This window comes from Pararge aegeria, chromosome 18, assembly GCF_905163445.1.
Source record: "Pararge aegeria chromosome 18, ilParAegt1.1, whole genome shotgun sequence".
Lineage (NCBI taxonomy): Eukaryota > Metazoa > Arthropoda > Insecta > Lepidoptera > Nymphalidae > Pararge > Pararge aegeria.
This window is the reverse complement of record NC_053197.1, coordinates 15,474,538-15,493,102: the sequence shown is the minus strand read 5'-3', so window position 1 is coordinate 15,493,102 and position 18,565 is coordinate 15,474,538. Positions and strand designations below refer to the sequence as shown.

Sequence of the window (18,565 nt, the reverse complement as noted above, 5' to 3'; positions counted from 1 at the left end):
ATTTACTTGTGGCAGTCAGTGGGCATCATACTCTCTCTCTCTATTTAAGTTCCAGGACACGATCCGATCGATTCTCGTGCCTGGCTCTAGTGTTTTTGCTGTATCAGGGCACGATCCGATCGATTCTCGTCCCTGATTCCAGCTACATCAAGACACGATCCGATCGATTCTCGTGTCTAATCTGCAACAATAGAAAAATGGTTGTCTGTAGTTTTATGCATCAAGCGCTTATAAAACACACAAAACAAAACTTGAACATAAAACATTGTAAACTAAAACCAAATAGAACCAACTTTTATCCAATTTTTTTTTTGCTATATTTTAATCAATCCTCATTATAAGTTACTACTGGTATCCGATCCATTCACCTCAAAGGCATAAGCAATATGTATCCATAGCATTATACACGATTGAGTTATCTTAATAAGTTAACCCTTTTGCATAAAGTCGTTTGTTCTTTCATCATCATTTCATCAGCGCCTTTGGAAACAGCATTGAGACAGTACCTCTGATGGTGTCCTACCGGCCGGCGCGGGCGGTCGTTATCTGGATGGTGTTATTCAGTCCCCACTGAATATTTCCAGAATGTTAATCCTAATAATTTCCCAATTCTTTACACCATATTTCGCCGTCATTGCCTCTAAGGAGTCGAGAATGGTAAGATTGTACCCCTGTACCTAGTTTGCCATTCAACCTAGAACTTCCTACTGCGATAAGGGTATGCTTTGTGCCCCTATTCAAGCAAAATAGAGTTAATGTGTGAGAAGTGAAATGGTTACCTTCGTCACTCATAATACTGCCTTAGAGCTCTTATCCCATTTAAGAGGTTGGTATTGCTATCGGGCTTAGTAAAACAAAACTTTGTGCAACCCTCTACAAAAACGAGCATGTGCCAATTGACTTTACGAAGGGTACATGAATGGTAAGGAATGGCATATCTGCTTTAGCAATAGGGTAGGGAAGACCTTCATAACGCTTTGAACGCTTTTAACACATGCTTACCTACGGGGTTTCTTTTATCTGACTTAAGGTAACGAAACAACTTATTATCTTTTATTAATAAGTTATCTTGTAAGCCCTGTTAAGGTCCTACAAAGCTCTGTAGTCTGTACAAAGCTGCAGTGTATGCAGCCAATCCTCACTATTAATTAACCTAACCGAAACAATCTGACCCTAAGATTATATTTATCATTCACTGAAAGACAGCCGGTGCTAGTCAAATGGTATCATGATTGTATTGACCATATGAAAGACAAACGAAGTTAGGTGTATACTAAGCACTGAAGTAGGGACTTGGTAGTAGACCCTGAAGTCAAATCGAGTGAAAACAAACAAGTTTAGCCTATGAGTCGAGCTATCACATCGTCTAGGATGGGCATAGAATAGTTCCCTTTAACTCTAATTAATTTTAGCAATATAATCATATTGGTATTCGACGCACATTCTCAATAAGCTATCCTTTTAACGTAGACTCAATCATACTAGAATACTCTACAAGCTATTCCAGCATTACAACATTTATTTTACCTTGACACGTACTTCTTCTCTCTCACGGTGTGACAACCTATCTTATTTACATGTTCTTAAGTATTCTTAATTTGTTAGTTATAGTTCTTAGTTATGTACGATTGAGTAGATATTAGTTTAATATATATATATTTTTTTTATTATATCATTCTTACTTGTGCAATTTTGTTTATGTATTTGTATTTAGCTAATTGAATGTAGATTTATAATAATTTTACACCACCACCAGATTTTTTTTCTTTATTGCTTTTATAAGTGAATATAAACAGACAAATATTGAGAAAAAGAAAATTTTCTAAAATCGAAAAGGTGACGCAGATGTATTCAGTAGATATATCGAGGTTTGCCTACATTTTCAACTATAAAGTTAGTTTTATGTTTGTTGGAAGCTTTTTGTTGCACTTAGTCAAACTCGATTTATACAAAAATTTATTTTGGTATAATATTTATTTCAAAAGTTGGTTAAAATAGCTTATATCTTGTGTAGTGTCGTTGAAGTCTCTCTTTATTAAAAAACAAAATACTATTGGCTAAGTAATCACGGAATCAAAGAAACTATTAAGTCTACGAAACTTGGAAAGGAAGCCGCCAGAACCAGTGGCGGGACTACCATACAAGCCGAAAAGATATTAATATTTTTAAATAACACTCGTAATATTTTAAAATCTCTTTTTGTTTTTTTTTTTAAACTAATTAAAACATTATTAAAAAAAAAAAAAAAAGTTCTGTCTTGGACGTCCGTGTGTCTGTATGTGCGGATCCCGTATCTTGTGGTCACGATAACTAGCGAAATACTTCACTTATCGAGTTGGTTTTTTTTTTATAGGCTTTAGTATTTGAGGAATAAAAGCCTATTACTGTTTACGGTATAATTAGATGTAGTTTAATTATTATTTACAAATAATCTCAATTTTATTGTAATGAATAAGATTATGAGGCGTGGACTTTTGGATTTTCCAACTATTGTATTCTACTTCCGTCTTTGTATTTCTATTGTTCCTAGATAAATAAACCTTTAAGGTCGATAGAAGAGAGTACATTGGCTGTTTAACTCAATATCAACTCTATATCCATCGTGGTCGCGTTAGTACAACCTAGATCTTTACGTCTACAAATAAAGTTAAAAAAATACTTCAAATTATTGTACAAAAATCTCAATGACCACTAGTAAATAAAAAAAATAATAAATAAATAACAAATTATTACTAAAAGGTGTGAAGCACCTTTTACCTACCTACTTTTATATAATTTTTCCTTTATGCACACTAAAGACACTCACATTACATTTGACTTTACATTTGATTATAGATTTTGGTTTTTCATGTTTATTAGTGTCATACTTTTTGATTTTGTTTATGATTTACCTCTTAGATGATTTTGTATTTCATGATGTCCTTCAGGGGTTAATAAAGCTTATGTTAATGTAAAAATATCCTTCGTTTGTTTATATATTATATTCTATGTTATTGTCCTTTTTTTTTGATTATTTTGTTATTGTTTAGTCGTGAGGATTCAGTGACGACGAAGACAACGGGGCTGGCTGAAAACCAGTGCTGCGCTTTTTGGTATGCAGTTATACTGAGCCAGCTCCTTTGTCACACACTTTTTTTTTTTTTTATTATTCTTTAACAAATTTATGTAACATTTTTCTTCTTTCTTTCTTTAATTGAAGACGCAAAAGAATGTTTGTAACGATCGAGCAACTCTTACATTCTCTGCTTATCTATTCCTGGTATTTATAACTGACAGGCTTCTATTTTAAATCAAAATTATCTTAAATAACCATAATCATAAGTGGTTTGATGTTTTTACTTCAACGTCTACTCGTTTTGCCCTGCACAAAAATGAACTACCTGAAATCCAGCAAGGTTCGCAACAAGGGAACTGTTATACTGACATGTCAACTTTCAGAGCGATAGAGACCACCACAAATGAAATATTGCATGGTCGGCTTACCCTCAAGACTTTTTCTTACGATGCCGTTTCCCTTAAAATTATGTTCAAGTCTTGCCCTTACCGATACTGCGCCATGGATCTCTACCACTCATGCCGTACTAATTCCAATCAAAGATTCTTGTATCAAAAGTGACATCTTCCTGCCGATATCCATGAACTGGAGCTTAGTTGCAACTTTAGAAACGATAATATGGGGCTGTTTCGGGTATGGCTGATTTTTGAGGATAGATATAGATCTTTTAGCAAATTGCCAAATATAACTTAACATAGAACACGAGCGTATACTCCATTAACACTAATTCTATAATCATTTTACATTGCCGAATCCCCGTAATAAAGACGGTATATACTCGTAGTCATGAGCCACACCTAACTCCTTAACTAAGGATTCCTTCACCAGCCTAATCTCACTGCCGAAAACGACAAATGTTTGACGTGACGTGCCGTTTATTTGCCCATTTTCCATTAATTTTCAAATAAAAAGAGAGGGAATTCTTTTCCTGAGACAAATAGTTTTGGTACGAGTTCTTGCTGCTTATCAAAAATTGCAATAACTAATCAGGAACGAAATACTAGAGCACCGGATTTTAAACTCCTTTCACTGATATCATGAATAACTGCACGCCTATCAACTATATCGCTTTTCATAAAATTAAATTTCTATAGGTATTATACCTGCTCTTCCTTTTAAGTATATCCCTTAAAGCCTGGCCCTAATTTTGCTCGCAAGGAAAAACATTTACTAATTTCTCTTGCCATTTCGGCCCGGTAACAAAACTGAATTTAGGTCTTCCTACCATATTATGTCAAGGCCTTGGAGTTTCTTTATAGCAAAATGAGTGACAGTTTTATTTTTTTTTTCCAACCGTATACATAAGCAAAATCATTGTTTTCTTTTTAGCCAAACATCTATCCTTTGGTTTGGTGGAGGGAGTCGAAATTGAAACTATATTTGGGTTCAACTGTTTGGAAAGAACTTCAGTACCTAAACGGTTGAGACGTCAAACTGTCCTTAAGACATTTCAAAACATTTCTTAGAATCGGAAAGACGACGTGACCTTTTATCATATCTCGCGACGCCACGGCGCGCCGCCCAGCAGGATGCACTGCGCCCTCTCTGCCCGCCGCGCCGCCCGCTTATCTCAGGACACGTGGTCGCTGCGTTGACTGCGACTTGAATGTTGCCGCGGAGTAGCCCGGTGCGAAGTAATAGCTGGCGCGGTGTACCGGCTGCGACTTCTATTGTTGCTCTCGCAGTTGCAGTAACAGCCTCTCCTAAATCTTCACCCGCTCACGGCTTGGCTCTAGCTCCCGACTCAGGACCCGAGAAGATCTGCGTGCACATAGCCAGCTACGGCTCCGCTCCCTCAGTCGGCTCCGGCTTCGATATTCCACGGGTAGGGTCAGATACAAGAAAACAAAGTTTAAGTTTGATTTTTTTTTTAAATAAACTTAACAAGGGGTGTAGACATCTGCGCGTAACAAATAAATACAAATGAAAAATAAAGAATTCGATTCCATTGTTTTTGTTTTTTTTTTGTAAGATTTAGAAACATGTCACAAATTCTCAAATCACCGTTACGTAGAAAGTGACTGTTAATATTAAATTTTTATCATATTTGCGATAGCCTGAATGCCATAATAAGTTAAACCTACGTTTGGTACATTTGAAAATAATGTCTATCGGAAAAATAATAACAGATCCAGAGCTCGGTAATTTATGGGATCTTATTTTTATATAACCTACAATATGAGTATGTAAATATACTGTTACAAATGAAATTAAAACTCACTGAAAAAATATTGCAAAATAGGCACTGAGTCCGTGCACACTCAATTAGGTTAACAACATAAATATTAATCGTACATGTTATTATGACATAACCATAATGATTGTTAGTAACATTTCGCGTAGCTAAATATTATTATAAATTAATTAAACAGCTAATAAAATTATATAATTGGGCGTGTACTTACGCGTTGAAAATGTAACGCTGTCTTGTCACTTCTGAATTATTATAAACTTTAGTAGGATAGCGATGAGGCCACGAAAAGATGCAAATAAACATACCATACAAATATCACTTTATTAATTTACTTTATAAACTATGACAATATGAACTTATCGTTTTACAACCTCGCATTTCACTTCATAACTCTCTCAAAGAACGATCCAACCCGCCAAGAAAAAGACCCAATTTCCCGCCAAAACTCCTAGCGTCCAGGTAGAATCCAAGCAATTTGATTGGTTCCCGCCGTTATGCGTCTACCGGCGTTAACCAATCGGAGAATGACAACCGATCGTCTCGTTCAAAAATAAGATTAAATTAAAAAAATAACAAAGAAGTGGAAATTATAATGCTATTTAAATTTAAATCCTAACATTAGAAAGTTACGAACTCGCTTGCACAGCTATTAAATCACAAAGGATGCATCACGCAACGCATCAATTTGCTCGACAAGATGGCGTCCGCCCGAGCGGCGCGACCTCGCCGCGTTTCCCGGAAGGCGGCCATGTTGGTTGCGCACGCGCTCTTTGTGGACGCGAGCGGTTGAACGACAACACGTGTTGCGAACTTGCGATTCACCGGCGCTGAATGCAACGCGCGCCTTGTATAGCATCAAGCATGCATTGCCTTTATAAACGGCTCTTGGACCTAGAATATGTTTATACGCCCGTGTAATAACTACGTTGATTTACTTTGTAATAAAATTGACTGTTTAATGTAGTGAGTAGCATGTTCGCATGTGGATCCCGATGTCCTAGATTCGATTCTGGGATCGGGCAAAGAACTTTTGTATAAAAAATAAATCAGTCAAACAATTTGCGGATGCCGACGCGCCGCCTTTTCTAATATATGATAACTTAGAAAAGTTATAGCTGCTGGGGCGTCCTGGGATTCGAACTTCCCCTTTACTTGACAGAAAACCCGAACTATCCAAAGAGACATTGAATCTATAATGTAAAAATGAATCGCAAATCTGAACCGATTACTCTAATTCGTTTTTTAGAATATAAGGAATATTCTAAAAAGAAGTACGAAGATGGTTCTTCCGGAGAGTATTTTTTTTTTAAATCCCTGAAAAGTCTAAAAATAACAACAACGGCTAAAGAAATATATTAAAGTTTGGAAATAAAACTGAAACCGATCAGTAGCACTGAAATTAAGTCCTAGGTTTTTTAAAGATATTAAAACCGATAGTAACTAGCTAGTTATTTAATAAAAACATTTTTTAAATATTTTCTTTCCCACGGTACCCTACACCCTATTTATAGGGTGTGTTTTTTATTCCTAATAGCTTTTATATGGGCCCTTTATATTAAGATAGTTATATTTCTATATCTTTACAATATTTTTCGTTATTTTCACTTTCTCGACTTCCTGTGTCGGCTGTTATAAATATCCCGTCCCGCAACTCACAGGAAAAAGATATCTATATCCCCATTCTATTTATCTATATTATGGTGTTCTCTACTTCTTCTTCTTCCTCTCCCTCTGCCTCTCTCTCGTCGTCTTTTTTGTTTAGTCTGTGTATGATTTGGGTAAGATAATATTATAAACAGGGTATATTTGAATTCTTGTAGTTTGTACACTCAAAAACTTCAAGGTTTAAAGGTTTTTATATTTGATGATTTTAGAAACCTTTCACCTACAGATAGCTTCATCTTTAGTGAGTAACAAAGACTGTATTTAATTAAAGTTAAAATTATATTTCAACTTGAACTCCTGCTAAAGAAATTTAAATATAGCCGATGTTACATCTGGATAAAATAGCTTTTTAACGGTTAAAGAAGTATTGAATTCAGTAGATTCAAAGATCATCGATTCAAACAAACATACCTTTCCTCTCAACATTATTTATATGAGTAGTGAAGTATGGATTAAAATGTTATTCACAGCAACGCTATTATTGCTAGAACTAGTTAAAAACTAGTTTCCTAATGTTAACGTGACCTTTGTTTTTGCCCTTTACAAAATGCAATGCCGTTCTTGGTAATAAAAAATGTTAGCAAAGTAATTAGTTAACTATCTTTAAAATAGATTCCTCAGTGCCTCAAAACCGAAGTCTTCGAACATTGGTCCCAATGATGACTTAAGGCTCCGAAACGTCTCTAACTATTGGCCTCATAAGAAACCCCAGAGTAACTCAGCGGGCGATGGAGAGAGCTATGCTTGGAGTCATCATCATCATTATCATCATCAACCAATCGACGTCCACTGCTGGACATAGGTCTTTTGTAGGGAGTTCCACAATACACGGTCCTGGGCCGCTTGCCTCCAGCGGCTCCCAGCGACTCGCCTGATGTCGTCCGTCCGCCGTTGGGGCCGACCTACGCTGCGTTTAACGCTGCTTGGAGTATCGACTTCCTAAATGAGAATATTTAATATTGACAATAATAAGTCCGCCTCTCAATCTGGTTACAGCGCCCTCACAGGGTTCCATTTCAAATGTAAACATTAGATTAACATTCTTTTTTGAAAATATAATAATAATGTAATCTATATGACATTGTAATGGAGTTGTAATTGAATAAATAAATATCACTACGTGATCCAATCAGGAATGAGCAGTTCCATCGATGAACCAGAGCTACCGATGTTATGTAGCTTAATGAGTCGCGAAGCAGTGGCAATGGGTGGAGCATATAGCTTGGAAAACCGATAGACGTTGGGGTCCCAAGCAGCGGGGTGTGCACTCAGCGGGCAAGTGATATAAACTTTAAAAAATCTCCAGTACGGGTTATAAAAAACATAAGGATAAGCATTGTAAGAGTAAAAAGACTACCCTAAAGTTTATATAACTCGTACTGGAGATTTTATATATATCTGTGCATACCCTCTATGCACGCCGCTGTTATCAAGGTGCTTGAATGGTGACCAGACTGGAAAGCGCAGTGTACATATGCCTCCCACGGGGGGACAAGCAAAATTTTGCATAAAGATACCTCACATTCTGGAGACGGACATAAAAGACCGAGTTTTTGCGGGAATTTTAAAAACTAAGCTCAAAATAAACGCGGGTTTTCTTGCTCCTACAAAACTCGCTTAGCTCCCTCGACTTTATGAAAATTAAGCTTAATTTGCTCTACTATGCGAATCTGTATGGTGTAATTTATAGTTTCTTAAATTCTTATACTCTACACCAAACAGATTCTCTTGCTTTTCGCGGTAGTATAGCAAATTAAGCTTAATTTTTATAGCATATCATGGATTTCGGCAAAGTAACGCCTGCTTCTATCCAATATCCAATCGACTTTATCTGAATGTCCCATTTTGGAAAAGGGCCTTGCTACCATTGCTTACAGCAGAATTATTTTATTACTGTTAACGTCCTTGTTTCAGACTTGTAGTTCTTATGTATCTATACTTAATATTACAAAGCTGAAGAGTTTGTTTAGTTGAACGCGCTAATCTCAGGAACTTCTGGTTGGAATTGGAAACTTCTGTTTTGTTGGATAGACCATTTATCGAGGAAAGCTATAGGCTATATAAAATCAAGCTATAACCAATAGGAGCGGCGCATCAATGAAAAATGTTGCACAAACAAGAAAAAATATATATAATTTCGGAATCTGTGCGCTGCGCAAACGGTAAAGTTGTGCAATAATTGTGTATGAATTGTTCCCTTTAAAAGCCCCTGAAGAAAAGTCACCGACAGCATATAAGGTCAGCCTTTTAAGGCTTTACTCACTATACTGTTTTTTATAAGAAGACAAAATGTTCTTCTACTAATAGGTAAACACCGCATGCAATAAATAGTGTTAAACTAACTTACAGCTACACAAACAAGATAGAAGTATATTCAGTGTAGCCAATGTATAAAATATCATTCAGGCAATTTGAAAGATGTAGTACTGCTTTTTTATGTTACCATAAAAAGCTAACATTAATTAACTATATTAAATTAATAAAAAGTAAGAAGAAAATAATATGATTAAATACTAGCACAAAATAAAGAAATAGTAAAAACTTAAATATGTCACTGGTACTGCAATCAAATTTGTTCTAAAATAACGCATCAATTTCGAAGGTTTTTTTATGGGAATATTATTAAATACCTATCCAACCAAAAAGGATCAAAATCGCGAACGAAATCGCGGGCAACAGCTAGTGTCATCTAAGACTATCTTTCTAAATAATACTGCTTTAAGTTTAAGCAAAAAAAAAAACGTAAAACTTGAGGAGCTTCGCCCAAAAATTCAACTTTTGAGTTAGTTTGATAGACAACAAAGTAGGGCGTCGTGAATCACCGAGCCCCGTGTAATAACTGCAAAAAGGTGCATCCCGATCTCATTGTGTCATCTTTACCTGCCTCTCCCCACGCTGCAGCTATAACCAGGAGTAGGGCGACCATCTAAAAATATATTTTTTAACTTATCCTCATTTCAACTCATTACCCCACTACATGGCTAATGAGTTGAAATGAGGATGAGTGACTTCGACTTCACTTCGACATGACTTCGACTTCACTTTCGGGTGCCGAGTTCGAATACCAGCACACACAAATAACTTGTCTAAGTTATGTGCTTTGTCACTTGCTTCAACGGTGAAGGAAAACATCGTAAGGAAACCCACATGCCTGAGTGTTTTCCATAATGTTCTTAAAGGCGTGTAGAGTCCAACAATCCGCACTGGCAGTGGCGTGCATAGCGGTTATGCACTGGGTATGCAGATGATATAAAATGAAGAAAATCTCCGTTATAAAAAACATAAGGATAGGCATTGTATAAAAAGCCTACCCTCAAGTATTTATAACACATACTGGAGATTATCTTCATTTTATATCATCTGCATACCCTGTGCATACCCTCTATGCACGCCACTGCGCACAGGGCATGCGTAGTCCACCAGGCTGGCCCAGTGCAGATTGGTGTACTCCACACTCCTTTGAGAACATTATGGAGAACTCTCAGGCATGCAGTTTTTCTCACGGTGTTATCCTTCAACGTTGAAATTAGTGATATTAAACTATGGGGTACAACCTTCTCATCTGTGGGAGACCGGTGCGGTGCCCTGCGGTGGGCCGTTAATGGGTTGATATGATGATGATGATGATAAGGAATCCATGATACGCCGTTCGACTCTCACTTGACCGGGTTTTTTAAGCGTCATCTAGAAAGAAAGAAAGAAAGAAAAATCGTCTTTATTGTCACACATTTGTGTCATAAATTGTTAAAGAATAAAAAAAAAAAATGTGTGACAAAGGAGCTGGCTCAGTATAGCTGCATACTAAAACGCGCAGCACTGGTTTTTAGCCAGCCCCATTTTCTTCGTCGTCACTGAATCCACGCGACTAAACAATAACAAAATAATCATAAAAACGGACAATAACATAGAATATAATATATAAACAAACAAAAGATATTTTTACATTAACACAAGCTTATTTACCCCTGACGGACATCATGTAATACAAAATCATCAAAGAGATAAACAAAATCAAAAATTATGAAATTAATAAACATGAAAAACTAAAATCTAAAATCAAAAATTAAATGTAATGTTAGTTAGTGTCTTTAGTGTGCATAAAGGAAAAATTATATAAAAGTACTAAAAGGTGTTAAAAGTAATAATTTGTTATTTATTTTTTATTTACTAGTGGTCATTGCGATTTTTGTACAATAATTTGATGTATTTTTTAACTCTATTTGTAGACGTTACCTTAGATGTTATCCTGCGAAACTGCTACTATATACTGTCACTACACAATGTTTTATTATTACTGCAACGGCTCGAATTTCTCTTTATGTATTCTCGCTTAGGGTACGTAGGTAGTGAGTAAAATTAAAATCAATGCAGCGATCCGATGGGAATCAAAGGGTACTTACCTGAAGCATCATGTTTTAACTTACACAAGCTTTTATTAAGCTTCCAAAGTTCATAGTACGCATGTATAAGTCGTAAAAAAAATGTGACAGTGATAATTTCAACATTAGAATTATGTAGATTAGAAATTCAATTAAATTTTCTGTAACCTGATTGAGCCATAGCGCAGCTAAAAATGTATATACTCGTACTCGTTTTGTCAAACTGCGAAGCCTAATCGCTTCTAGTTTTGACTAGTCTAAACTCAGGTCTGAAAAGAAATCTTAGTCAAACTCCAAACCAATTGCGGTTTTCGGCCTTTAAAATTCAAATTCAATTTTTTTTATTCAAGTAGACCTTATTACAGGGACTTATAAAGCGTTACACTCATGTTAGTGATAGTGATAACTGCATTCGTAAACTTAAAACTAAAGCTAGGGGTTTCAAACGCGCGCCTATGACTTTCTTATGCAATGTTTACGCCAATGATTATGGTTTTGTCTCGTGGGAGGCTTTGGCCGTGGCTAGTTACCACCGTACCGACACAGACGTGCCGCTAAACGATTAAGTGTTCCTGTGCGTTGTCGCGTAGAAACCGATTACGAGTATCACTACCATACTCCCTAACAGATTTGCCCGCCACATCTTAGACTGCATCATCACTTATCACCTGGTGAGATTGCAGTCAAGGGCTGACTTCTATAGGAATAAAAAGCTGATCTTAGCTAGCTAGTTTGCGTTAGTTACGGTTTTATACAAATCCTCTAGAAACCGTTGTTTTCCTGCACGGCTAGCATGGGCAGGAGACAATTATCTCCCCGGGGAAAGGATGAAAAATTGATCTTCTCCCACAGCTTTATCAGCTCTCAGAGCACTGTGGAAATAATATCCAAATAATAAATGTGTAATAATAAACGGGGGTTAACTTCTCCTATTGCATGTTCCCGTGCTTTAGCAGGAGGAAGGACAAACAACCAGACACACTTTCGCATTTATAATATTAGTTAGAATTTAAATGTAGCTACTTCGGAATATTTCAATGTCACTCGACAAAGTATTTTTGGATTTAAATACTATTATACCACCCCTTCACGAATATATAATAAGACTAGCTGTTGCCCGCGACTTCGTCTGCGTTTGATTTTGTTTTTTGAATTGGCATTAAATTTAGTTGTAGAACTTAAAAAATTTAAAGTATTCACTACCGCTTAGCCTTAAATGAGGGCTTTTACTTTATATCCAACCACAGTTTGGGCAAAATTAAACACATTTTATAACCTCTATAGTACAAAAATAATTATTTAAATCGGTTATAATTTGTCGTAGTTATGGTGTAAAATCATCAAACACTCATCCCCTCTCCCAAAGGAACCGAACTTAATGTCGGGATAAAAAGTATCCTATATTACTTCTAACACTTCCAAGAATATGTGTACCAAGTTTCATGAGGATCGCTGAAGTAGTTTCTGCGTGAAAGCGTAAGAAACAAACTTAAATTGACATTTATAATATTAGTAGGGATTCCTGCAAATAAATCATTCCATTTCGAATTAACGTCTCATTACCAAACGGCGTCCGTCAGTCAAAGCCAGGAAAACCAAACATTCGGCGAAGATCCAAATTAATTATTATCGATGTTTCACTAGTAAATAATTTATTTGTAAGGTAGCCTACCTAATGTATTTTTTGTCAAAGAATTCTCCGTTTACATCAATTAGCGTAATTACCACACCCCCTTGCCTCTATAGGGGTGTAAATCAGAGGTTGTGTATAACTCCACAAGAACCGAAACCGTACATGCAGTGATAGCCGAGTTCAAGGATTCCCAACCTTATTAAGCCAGCGGCGCACTTACAAGTTAAGAAATTCGTCACGGCGCGCACGCCTCAAACCTAGGTAGTTAAAATAGGTACCTACTTATTTATATTTCTTTATTTATACACTTAATTTGTACATCACAAAAAAAATGGACACAATAAGAGGAAAATGTAGTATAGAACAGGCAGCCTTATCGCTTAGTAGCGATCTCTTCCCAGCAACCTTAGGATTAGGAAGACCAAGAGAAACCCATTGGTGTTGTGTATTACTATTTCACCTACGAATGATTGTACACTAGTACTGCTATATAGTATACGAAAGTAATAAAAAAATAATCTATACTTTTTTCTATACTTATAATAAATAGGTAACTGGAAGATTTCTGTACATTTGATATATTTTGAAAATTTTGACCGGGGGATGCTTTATAATCGATACTGAGTCCAAAACCGATTTTTATTGAATTTTTGTCTGTCTGTCTGTCTGTCTGCCCGGGCGTCACGTGAAAACATCGAATCAATCGAATGCATGCGTACCATCCTGGAATGGCTCATAATTTTTTTCATCCCGGAAAAGCCAACAGCTCCTACAGGATGAAAAAAATGATTACTTAAGTACGGAAGGAGTGCCTCGCGGTGCACCTCTGTTTCTACTTTCTACGGCGTCCAGGTTGGTAGACGTGGTCTAGTGGTTACAGCTTCGGCCTCCCTTTCGGGGTGACCGAGTTCGAACCCTTGCACGCACTTCTAACTTCTCGGAATTATGTGTGTTGTTTAATTTAAGGAGTTTATTGTATGACGGTGAATGAAAACATAGGTTTAGGTATAAAGACATTTATTCCCATAAAAAGACCTAAGTCACTTACATAGGAAACTTAGTTTTCTATAATAAATTAATACACTTCGCCATTAGACTAAACTAAATTCAATTTTACTATTATCTACTCATTCAATGTATTCGTCTTTAAATTTATTGGTATTACTTAATATATAAGAAGCTAATTTAGTTTTGAATACATTGAATGAGTTTACATTTTTTATAAGTATAGGTATTTTATTATAAAATTTGGCGCTACATCACATCGTTAGGAAACCCGCATGCCCGATAGTTCTCCATAACGTTCGCAATGGGGTGTGAAGTCTACCAATACGCACTTGGCTAGTGGTGATTTACAGCCAAGACCCCTTCTCATTCTGACAGGAGACCCGTGCCCTGGAGTGGGCGGGTAAAGGGTTGATAATGTTAAACTGAAACCGACAGTTTAAGGCCATCGGTCTCGTTGTTAACCCTTAAAACCCGACACTGTTAAATGGTGGAAGGCCCTCTCCTATGAGAGAGGCAGTATAAATATGCTATTAATTGTAATTAAGATTAGCATGTTGCATGTATCCCTTTTGATCGTTGTTTTTTCGGATTTTATTTTATTTTAATTAATATTTTTGAATGTATTTAGATCTCTTGATAAATATCCAGTGAACAGTGGTAAATTTTAAGTTTCATATTTTTAACAGTGATCATCGTTTCATTCATTAGCGGTTAAGTTATGTTATTGTTCGCAAGTAAATAAATTATTTAATTTATAATAAAGTTATTTTTTGTCAACAGAGTGAAAAATGGTTATCGTACGAATCGCTAAAAGAAGAAATCTTAGAGAAAATAAGGAAAATAGAAGAAGAGAGACACACTGTAGACCTCTGGCCGTGCAACGAGGTGTGGGGAAGAAAAAGGAGACGTAGACAGGTTGGTGTATTTATATTTCAATTTCAGAATATATACTTTCGGGCATGTTTACAATAATATAGTATCTGACATTATAAACAAAAAGTGGATATATACAATCGACTTGCTACAAATAAAGTACTGTATATCCTCTGCGAAAGGTACAGAAGTCATTTTTGAGTTTTAGCATAGTTTGTTTCTGTAACATAACTAGCGGTTCCTGGTAACTTCGTCTCAGTATCAGTCAACCTTAAAAGGTAGGCTTATGCTTTACGCAGACTTTAGAACTTTTAAAGGGGATCAACTTAGTCGTACATGATTTTATCGAATCCATAATCTTTTATGCAGCGCAACGCAGCGCAAGCTCTCAAAAGGATTTTAAAACATTCTTCATTGCTGCTATCCTCCTATTGATCTTAGCGTGATGGTGTACCTAAGGCCTTTCTCAATAAATGGGCTATACAACACTGAAAGGTTTTTCAAAACGGACCAGTAGTTCCTGAAATCATTGCGTGCAAGTAAACAAACAAACAAACTCTTCAGCTGTATATATGAGTATAAGATTCCTCAGGTAATTTTGGACATACATGTTCGGGCCACTGCGTGTACCGAACACTGCACCGTCAGAAGTTTACGCAATCGTCGAGCCTCGTGGCCATTATTAAGACAGTGCAATTCGGGCCACCACTCGACGCGTACTCAATCAATATCATTAATATCATTTACATATCATTAACAATTATTATCATTGGAAATACAGTCCACTTATCAATCTCTATCATTTATCATCACACCACAAAGGACTACACCCCACAATACCAATGCATCACATCAAAAGCCTATAACAGTCCACTGCAAGATCAAAGGCCTCTCCCATAGGGAGGGTTTGCCCATAATCACCACGCTGAGCAGACGTGTTGGTGATCGCAGTAGATCGAAGTAGTAGCACCGAGGACGATCTCCGTTATATTCCCTTGGTCGCCTCGTACGACATCCGCTGGATGAGGAGGGATGGTGATAACTGTATTCTGACCTGCCGTCACCACACGGCAATCTCAAGTTTAAACATGTTTATTACAGCGAGGGTATATCTTCTTCTTTAGGTGCCTCTCCAACTAGTGAATGTTAGCCGTCAGTTTTTGGTAATTCTCCTTTTCTCTCGCGAGGCTAAACAGCTGGGCGGCACTCGCAACCCCAGTCCACTCTCTTATGTTGCGCAACCAAGACTTCCTCTTGCGACCGATGCGTCTCTTTCCAGTAACTTTGCTCATCGTTATCAGTAGCCTGTATCTGTCATGCCGAAACCCATGCCCTAGATAAGCATGGTTTTCTTTTTGACGGTCTTCCAAAGTTCGCGCTGACAACCGACTCGTCGCAAGACGTCGTCGCGAGGGTATAAACAATTGAGAAATTTCTAAATTAGAAAGTTACTTGGAAGCACACCGCTTCATCTCGCGCAAGACAGAATAATGTTTGAGAAATGCTGCTGTTGTAAAAAAAAAAAAACTTTGTATCGAGTTTCTTGTGGCATCTTCTCAGTGACTCCGTGAAAAATTATTACAGCGAGGTTATATATAATTTTTAAATTAAAATAGCACTTTTCTAATTATGTGGTATGCTATAGCTGTTTAAAATTCGAATCCTCATCATCATCACTCGACGGCCGATTGGCGCAGTGTTCACTGCCCCTGCTTTCTGAGTCCAAGGTTGTGGGTTCGATTCCCACAACTGGAAAATGTTTGTGTGATGAACATGAATGTTTTTCAGTGTATTTATGTATGTTATTCATAAAAATATTCATCAGTCACCTTAGTACCCATAACACAAACTATGCTTACTTTGGGGCTAGATGGCGATGTGTGAACTCGTAGTATATTTATTTATTTATCACATCAACCCATTACCGGCCCAAAAATAGGGGTTAAGGCCGCAGTCCACCACGCTGGCCCAGTGTGGATGGGTGGACTCCACACACCATTATGTAAAACTCTCAGGCATGCAGGTTTCCTCACGATGTGTTCCTTCGCCGCCGAAGCGAGTGATATTTTAATTACTTAAAACGATTCGACGAAGTCTAGAGTTTTAATTCTACATATTCATACAAGTGCGGACTTATTAATATTTGTGGCATAACGTCGAAATGCAGTGTTTTGTCACACTCTGACATTTGGAAGTATGACAAAACACTACATAACTATTCCGATTTTATACCACGCTTTAATATGAGGCCTCAAAGAAATCATTTGTCACACTTGAGTGACCATAATTACGTTTGGGTTTCTATGTTATGGCTTAAATAAAAATACTTAATCAAACTATTTGTCAGGTGGCGGTGTCACCCCCATACGTGGTGTACATGCTCCCCGACTCCGACATCATGGAGGACTGGAGACTGGTCAGAAAGCTGCTGGAGAGAGGCGACTGATACTGGTGGGCGTAGGGTTTGTAAGTAAATTATTGATTGGGTGAATGATAGAAGTATTCTTAGGGACATTCATGTTAAATGCATTGCTCGCGACAACATTCTCCGACGCAAAAACGCGCAGAGTTCAAAACAAGTTTGAACATATTTCAAAGAAGTTTCACATTTCGTAAACGATCAACGTTTTCGTGAAACCGACAATATTTTCTGAAGCAAATGTAATGCGTTGCTAACTCGCTACACTTGCAGACTTTACCCGTAACACAAATCAGGAAAATTTCGTAAACGATAAACGTTTTCGTGAAGATGACAAAATTTTCTGACGCAATAAAATGTACACACGTACACTTTACCCCTAAAACAAGTTTGCACATTTCGAAAACGATCAACGTTTACGTGTATTTTGATATCATTTTAATAATTTCTGGTTACGCGAGACGGAAGTTTTAACTACTTATATTGTCTGTGACTTAGGAACAACGTTGTACAGCTCGCAAACGTTGAATGTTTTCGAAAGTGATTAAGTGTGAGGTTACTATCATAATAATTTTTGAATTAATTAATTATCTATAAACTTGTCTGTGATAGGCCTGTTTTATTAAAGAAACGTTTTATTATGATGTGAATTATTGATATCGAAATATTATAATGTCAGTGGACCTGGGCTTATTGAAAGTGAAAAGAACAATATATCGAAGGCAAATTAATTATAAGTCAACCTTGGAGTGTGTAAAAGCAAATGAATATCGGTTAGGCAGTGTTTTTATTTATGTATGTACACTGTACTTTACTATATAATACAACTAGCTGCTGCCTGCGACTTCGTCGGCTTTTGTTTTTGTTTTTCGAAAGACAAGTGCCTCATAAATGTGGCAGCACTTTATGTATTTAGGATAGCTAAGCCTGTTGTAAAATCATCATACACTTTCGTCCCCTCTCCCCAAAGAACTGAGCTTAATTTCGGGATAAAAAGACTCCTTTATTACTTCTAATACATTCAGGATCATGTGTACAAAGTTTCGTTATGATCGGTTTAGTAGTTTTTGTGTGAAAGCGTAACAAACAAACTTACATTCACATTTATAATATTAGTAGGGATTGAACACTTTGAAAAATTGTTTGCTGCACCATTTGTTTGGTTGCCAAATGTTGTCCGTGATTTTGAACAGGGTGTCGTTAATAATGATTTTTACTGATATTACTAGCGTGCACTTCACACATGTAATAAAGCACTGCCTAACCAAAAGTTTTCTTTTTTGTTATTTGTCGTATTGGCGAAGAACTTATCTATTTTATAACACAAGTCTCAAGATTA

At 36.7% G+C, this 18,565-nt stretch overlaps 1 protein-coding gene across 1 annotated transcript in view; it reads left to right on the top strand.

Annotated features, from left to right (window-relative positions):
- Positions 1 to 18,184, top strand: part of LOC120631522 (breast cancer metastasis-suppressor 1-like protein) — a 130,477-nt gene extending 112,293 nt beyond the window's left edge. Inside the window, exons 4-5 of the mRNA XM_039901143.1 lie at positions 14,715 to 14,849; positions 17,155 to 18,184. Of these exons, the coding sequence (XP_039757077.1) occupies positions 14,715 to 14,849; positions 17,155 to 17,253 (234 nt within the window). The 3' untranslated portion in view covers positions 17,254 to 18,184. The remainder of the gene's footprint in view (positions 1 to 14,714; positions 14,850 to 17,154) is intronic.
- Positions 18,185 to 18,565: the final 381 nt, after the last annotated feature.